This window comes from Palaemon carinicauda, unplaced genomic scaffold (genome assembly GCF_036898095.1).
Source record: "Palaemon carinicauda isolate YSFRI2023 unplaced genomic scaffold, ASM3689809v2 scaffold345, whole genome shotgun sequence".
Classification (NCBI taxonomy): Eukaryota; Metazoa; Arthropoda; class Malacostraca; order Decapoda; family Palaemonidae; genus Palaemon; species Palaemon carinicauda.
Window position 1 is genome coordinate 18,404 of NW_027171135.1, and position 6,649 is coordinate 25,052.

Consider the following 6,649-nt stretch of genomic DNA (forward strand, 5'->3'; position numbering starts at 1 on the left):
CCAGACATATAATACATACATGAATCAATCAATAGAAAGGCAAGTAGGCAATGGGCCTGCAATAATATCTCAAATAAGCAATGTATATGTGAACAATCATAAATTGAACAAACTTATATATACATTAAATCATAAGGTAATCTGCCCTTAATCAATCAATGGAATTACCCTTCCCACACTGCCACACCTTGGCAATTACTCTAGGGGAAATAAGAGGGGGGCGGGGGCGCCTGGTTCTCTACAACGCTCGACTTGTATGTACGAGAGAGACCCTCCCATCCCAATACTCTACACCCGACAAACTTCCAACCTCTGTGGATTCAAACTCACCTACAATAATTCTTTCCACCCTCCCTACCTACCATCAGGGACTCTCCCATTTCCCTTTATATGTGCTCGTTTTGACGTAATCGTTCCATCAAATCTCGCTGCTTTGCAGCAGCCTTTCTCAATGGTCGTGCGGAAGGTCCTTGTGCGCCCGTTGCCTCTGATTCTACGTCACTTTCACTCATCTCACTTGCCGTATTGTTATCACTATTTGCGTCACTACGTAAGACTTCTGTGGCTTGTTGTCGGAATGTCGTAGCCTGAACCATCTCCTGGTTATCCCCAGACATCTCAACAATCCCTGGCAGTCCTGCTGTCAAACTGTTCGCACCCTCGATCTCGACGTCGCCATCGTCTTCTCCAACAACATCATCGTCATCAGAGGGGGCAACCTCCCGGGGAACCAGGTGGCTGAAAAGGTGCAGCGACTCGACACCCTCGAACAACACCTTGGCTGAACACACAACTCCGTCGCTGTTAGGATATGTCTCCACGATATGTCCAAGGGGCCACATAGCCCTTTTTTGATTTTCTTGCTTGACCAGCACGACGTCTCCGGGGTGCAGCTTGGAAGGTTCCCCAGATTGACAGTCTTGTCTGGCTCTCAGGGCTCTTAAATACTCTTTTCTCCACCACTATCGGAAGGCTTTCAAAGAGTCTGTCAGTTTCAAATAATGATCACGGAGCCTCCGGGAGGTGAAGGTCGCATTGAGGTGGCCGTCTGGCAAGATCGGTGCCATGAGGTTGATTGGGCTTCCTCTCACTAAATGGGATGGGGTGAGGACCTTATCCTCGCACTTATCGCCGCTGTACATTAGAGGCCTGTTATTAACCATCGCCTCAGCCTCCTTCACTAATGCTAGTACGTGGACGTCTGGCAGGTACTTCTTCCCGAGGGCTATCTGGAGGACACGTTTTGTCACTCCGATTAGGCGCTCAAAGAACCCACCTTTCCAAGGTGCACAGGGCGTCTGAAAACGCCATTCAATTCCAGTTTTCCTCAGGAACTGCTGGACTTCATCCTCTTCATAAAGTCCCTGAAGGAGGTTTCTGGCAGTCTTGAACGTTTGATGATTATCAGATGTGATGAAAGACGGAGCACTGTGGGTAGCACAAAAGCGACGTAAGGCTAAGACAAATTCCTCCGATTCCAGGGAGGGGCAGAAATCAAGGTACACGGCCCTGCTGGCCATGCAAGTCACGATCAGTATGTAGCCAGGCCGCGTTTCAGTCAGTATGGCCGCTGTGTGGTCCACTCCGACTGCTGTAAAGCGCTTCGTTAGGTTGATCCTTTCCTTCGGTAGGGGTGGTGGTGGCTGTCTTAACAGGGGCTGGAAAGCTAGCACGCATTCTGGACAATGCCGCACGATCCGCCTCGCAATAGAACGTAGGCCCAGCCACCAGCATTTCTTCTGAAAGATACCCATTAGTGTATTCACACCACAATGCAAATGCAAACTATGCAAATATCTTAGATAAGCCCTAACTAAGTGCCCTTTGGCTGGCAAAAGAATCAAATGTTTCATTTCCTCTACTTGGGACACTCGTCCCCTAGTGCAAATTAACTTATTATTTAACACTAGATTTAATTGTCTGATAAAATTAGTAACTTCACGAGGAGGTCTGACTCCACCCTCAAAGTAAGCATAGACTGTAGGCAAATAATGTTTTTGCTCTAATTGGACAACAATACTGAACGGATGCCGTTTTAATTTGGCAAACTTTAGGATTATCCTAGCAACTCTCAATAAGAATCGGAACTCTAACTTCCTCTGTAGAATTTCCCATATCTCTCCTGGTAGAACAGGTCTTATTTCCTCCCTCATTTCTTGTACCGCCGCCACTACGGTTATTTCATTAGTTGGATCGTCCTCCTTGTATGGAACAGGCTCTCCCATGGTCCTTAGGAACTCTGTACCATTCTGCCAAAGGGGGTTTTGTAGCTGTCGTTGCGTCATTGCTCCTCTGGACAGGACATCAGCAGGATTCTGTTTGCTTGGGACATGGCTTAGACTGAAACGGCAAACCTGATGAAGAAAAACAATCTCTGCCACTCTGTTAGATATGAACACATTTTTATTTTCTTTGGCATCAAAGATGCTACCCATGCCAACGTGACCTTACTGTCGGTCCACATGACTATCTCCCGTGGCTCTATCAGCCCTTTGAGTGTCCTGGCTAATCTGCAGCCTAACAACAATGATAATAGTTCTAGCTTGGGAATTGTCAACTAGTTCATCCCCTTTGGAGTGATCCTCATTTTACTAGTGAGTAAGCTTACTTGATTGCAATTGTCCCTAGTATGTGCTACTACGCCGTATGCCTTACTGCTGGCATCAGTGAATACATGGAGCACTAGATTTTTCTTGCCTACCGCTCTTTGAAATGTGATGTTGCTTACCTCTTTCAACTCACACAACAACTCACTCACTTCTCTAGCTTTCTCTCTCTTTAACACGTCATCCCAACCTATGTTATCCTCACATAGTTGTTGGAGGAAAAGCTTACCTCGAACAAATTATGGGCTTATCAAGCCTAGAGGATCATAAATGGAGACCAACATGGAAAGTGCCCTACGCTTCGTAGGTACCCATCCCTCCCCCAATTCACTGATTCTCTTACTTTCTTTCACACACAATTGGTCGACGTCTCGGGCCCATCACAGCCCGAGTACGTTCACATTCACCGGCTCACTCCACTGCTTCTCGATATCTAAGGCTAAGTTATTGGACACACACCCTTCTAAAGGCATACCAGCCATTTTTAAGATCTTATTGACAGATTCATGCTCCTGCCTCATGCTCTCTACATCCTCGAAAGTACTGAGATAATTATCTATGTAAAAGGACTTCGCCAAATCTGGCCTACCTTCGCTTTCGAAATGACAATTTAAAACTTATTGCAACAAAAAACGGGCTTGCCGTGATGCCGAACACCACAACTCTAAAGGCGAAGGTGAGCGCTCGACCTGCTACCTTGCTCCACAGAAATCGTGTGTATTTGGCATCATGGGGATCTAACAAGGCCTTGCTGATGTCGGCTAGCATGGCATATTCGTTCAACCTGAACCTTATAAGCAAATGATATGCTAATTCTACTAGATTGGGGCCAGGTAAGAGGCATTCATTCAACGATTTATGACCCTTAGATTTTGCTGAGGCATTAAACACGATTCTGAGGCGGGTCGGGTGGCTATCTTTCTTAATTCCAAAATGTGGCATATAATACCCTTCAATCTTGGGTTCCTTTACTTCTGATATAAAGCCTGCTTCTAGATACTTATCTCTCACTCCCTGATACTGATCAAAATATTCCCTGTCCTTCCTGAACTTAGTTTGCAACGATTCTAACTGCACTACAGCGATTCGATAGTTCGTATCTGGCCTAGCATCCGACCCGAATGGTAGTCTAACCTGATATCCCTCAGGCTTCTTTACGACACTTTGCAACACCTTTCGCATGGCTTCCACTTCGCGAACACTATATTGCTCTGATGGGGCGATGGCAACGCGGTCCAAACGCCACCACTCATTTACGTCAAACTGGTTTGGTTCACTCGCAATTCTAAAGACTCTGAGCGTTTTCACATGTTCGATCTTTTTTCCTTCCAATAGCCACTGCTGCACTTTCCCATATGGCGACATACCATTATGGGTCAGGAAAAGACTTATCCTATCAACTTTCTCGATGCCTATGATAAAATAGCTAACATAATCGGCCCCTACTAAAATGTGGACATTTTTCAACTCATCAGACTTATTCTCTGGTTCGGCCAATGTGACTCCCTTACTCAACAGATGCTGTCTAACTTGTATATAACCAGCATTATGTATTGGGCTGTCAACGTTTTCGTGTGCCACCAGCTTCATTCTTACTATTTTTCTTCCTATCTCTACCATACAGCTTACGACATCATATTGTCCGCTTATTTCTGCGGAGCCAAACGGAGCTATGTTTAACGCTACCCTTCCTACCACCGGTAGGCCTATTTGCCTCACGGTTTTCGCAGATATGAAGCTTTTTTGGTTTCCGTATCGAGAAATAAGTGAACTCGCTTACTACCTTGCTTATGATTGATTTCGGCCATAGCCGTGGGCAAGATTGTACATGGAAGGTCCATATTGGACATCTGTGCGACCTTTGCACTTTTACACTGTTTGGATTCCACTTTATCTTTAGATGGACAGGGGGCAGTTTCGTGCTGTCGAGGCGTCGCGTTTACTACGGGGCGGGATGTTGTAGACTGACTACTACTATTACTTGTGGCTGAATTGGAGGGAACTAATTGCGGTCATTTTACCGCATTATAATTATCACAAATGGCTGTGTTGTGGTTACCATTACAATTCTTACAAGAGTTAGGGACGGGACACTTATCACTTCGATGACCAGACTTAGTGCAATTGAAACACAGCCCATTTTTTTAGCAAAATGCGACGTCTGGCAGCCACGTCAGTTACTTAGCGGCATCCGTGAGGCGGGTGCCGTTTGTTACAAAAGGGACAAGAATTATTCTGAACAGGTTTCAACTTTGCTCTTACACTGACGTCTACTCTCTTGTCAGGTTCAAGTTTATCTCCTCGTTGCAAGGCATCGTCCTCGAGCATTCTAATAATGAAATCGATCACGTCGAAGAATTCATCTAGCATATAGTCACACTTTCTCAGATGCTCAACTACTTTCGTGTAGAGCTTCCCTTCTGACAACTTTTGATTAATGAGGCTTATGACCATACTATGGCCTATATCGTTACTACTTAGCCTCTTGATCTGCCCAATTAAGGTTTTTAATTTAAAACGAAACCTTTTCCGCTCTACAGGATCTAATGAGGGTACAAAGATATTAGCCAACTTTCTATGCAGAATTACGAGTGTCTGATGGATATTACCATATTGTTTGTCTAAGAGATCCAACGCTATCCTATAGTTCGCGGCGGTTACACTTAGGGATTTTACAATACTAAGCGGATCCCTACCTAAAGTCCCCAACAGATATAAGAATTTAGATACATCATCCAAATCTGCTCTTCGATCCACATGTATCGTAAAGAGCTCTCGATACGAAACATATTCCTGCACTTCCCCTTCAAACGTTGGGAGATACAGCGGTTTATATCTGGGGAGGGAAACATTCCCCGTCGGAGTGACTTTCACTCTATCAATTCGATTATACAGAAGGGTAGAAGCTCGCGTAGCTTCTCCTAACGTGTGCCTGAATCGGGCTTCTAAACTAGGTTCTATTTTAACATTTTATTCCTTGTACAGCTCTCTTACATGTCTTTCCTCCTCTTGCAATTGCGTGACCAGATTCTGGTACACATATTCTGAGTAGGTCTCAATTAACACACGCTGCGTTTCAACCAGTAAGTCTACTATGAGGCCCATCGATGCCTCGATGTGTACGATTGTAGCCACCGCCATTTTGACTGATTTTACTCAATTTTTTTTTTGGGGGGGGTAGACAAACTAGGAAGGAAGAGAATAAGGTTTATGTTACGAAGATGGGGGCACAAAAAACTAGAGGCACACGCGGTCGTTCGCACATCGGGACACCGAGGGCTTTGTTTAGTCTCTCCCTCTCTTTCCTATTAGGGTTACCCTAAAGATCATACCTCATTGAATTTCCTTTCAAGCTCTGGAAAGCACTTGTCATCCGGTTCGAAGGACCAAATGTCGTGAATTTTCTCCGACATATTGAAATTAGTGATTCTAGGCCCAATGGAATGGGCCGATGACAAGACCTTGGAGAGATTTGCTTTCCAAAAATATTCAGGATTCAATAAAATGTTATAACAATTTTCAAGTTTATCACAAAAATAATCATTGGATAAAGAAATAACACACAATAACACTTCAAGCTAATTGAAAAATGGAACTGTCACCCTTAGGAGGTCTGCAACATGTGCTCATGAAATACAGAGTCCACGTTAGACTAAATAAGACTAAGTTTTCAAAACTATGACACTTATTCCATAGTAAATCACATACCAAGGTCTACAGGAGTTATCTGATGCATAAAACTAATCCCCAGTCCCAGGGATGACAATATTACAGATCGATAGAAAATAACACACAGAGACTCACAAAGGAACCGACCTGGTATTACGGGGACTTGGAGCCGGAGACGGAGAGACTAACAATATAGTTTAACTCACTGGGTTGGATGTTTAGGCAGGAATGAACGAGCGTCGTGCTGGACAGCTCAGAGGAAAACTGCGATCTCCCACGTTAACTAAAGTGTCCTTGTGAGATGTGAGGGAACTCTTACGTTATTTATTCAATAAGGGGTATGATAAAGCTTCTTTATCGACCATAAGACAGAG

General features: G+C 44.4%; 1 protein-coding gene across 1 annotated transcript; it reads right to left on the bottom strand.

Annotated features, from left to right (window-relative positions):
* Positions 1–386: 386 nt before the first annotated feature.
* On the bottom strand, positions 387–4,196 carry LOC137636629 (uncharacterized). Its single transcript, XM_068369028.1, has 4 exons — positions 3,741–4,196; positions 1,344–2,354; positions 1,092–1,229; positions 387–962 (listed from the first exon to the last, which is right to left on the bottom strand). The coding sequence occupies exons 1-4, from the start codon at positions 4,194–4,196 to the stop codon at positions 387–389; spliced, it is 2,181 nt and encodes a 726-aa protein (XP_068225129.1).
* Positions 4,197–6,649: the final 2,453 nt, after the last annotated feature.

Excerpts from the sequence above, each read along its gene's own strand:
- LOC137636629 (XM_068369028.1), bottom strand. The coding sequence starts at position 4,196 with ATGAAGCTGGTGGCACACGAAAACGTTGACAGCCCAATACATAATGCT. Across the intron at positions 1,230-1,343 it reads GACTTTATGAAGAGGATGAA|ATAGCCCTCGGGAAGAAGTA; the intron begins GTCCAGCAGTTC and ends CGTGTCCTCCAG. Across the intron at positions 963-1,091 it reads TCCTCACCCCATCCCATTTA|TGGTGGAGAAAAGAGTATTT; the intron begins GTGAGAGGAAGC and ends GCCTTCCGATAG.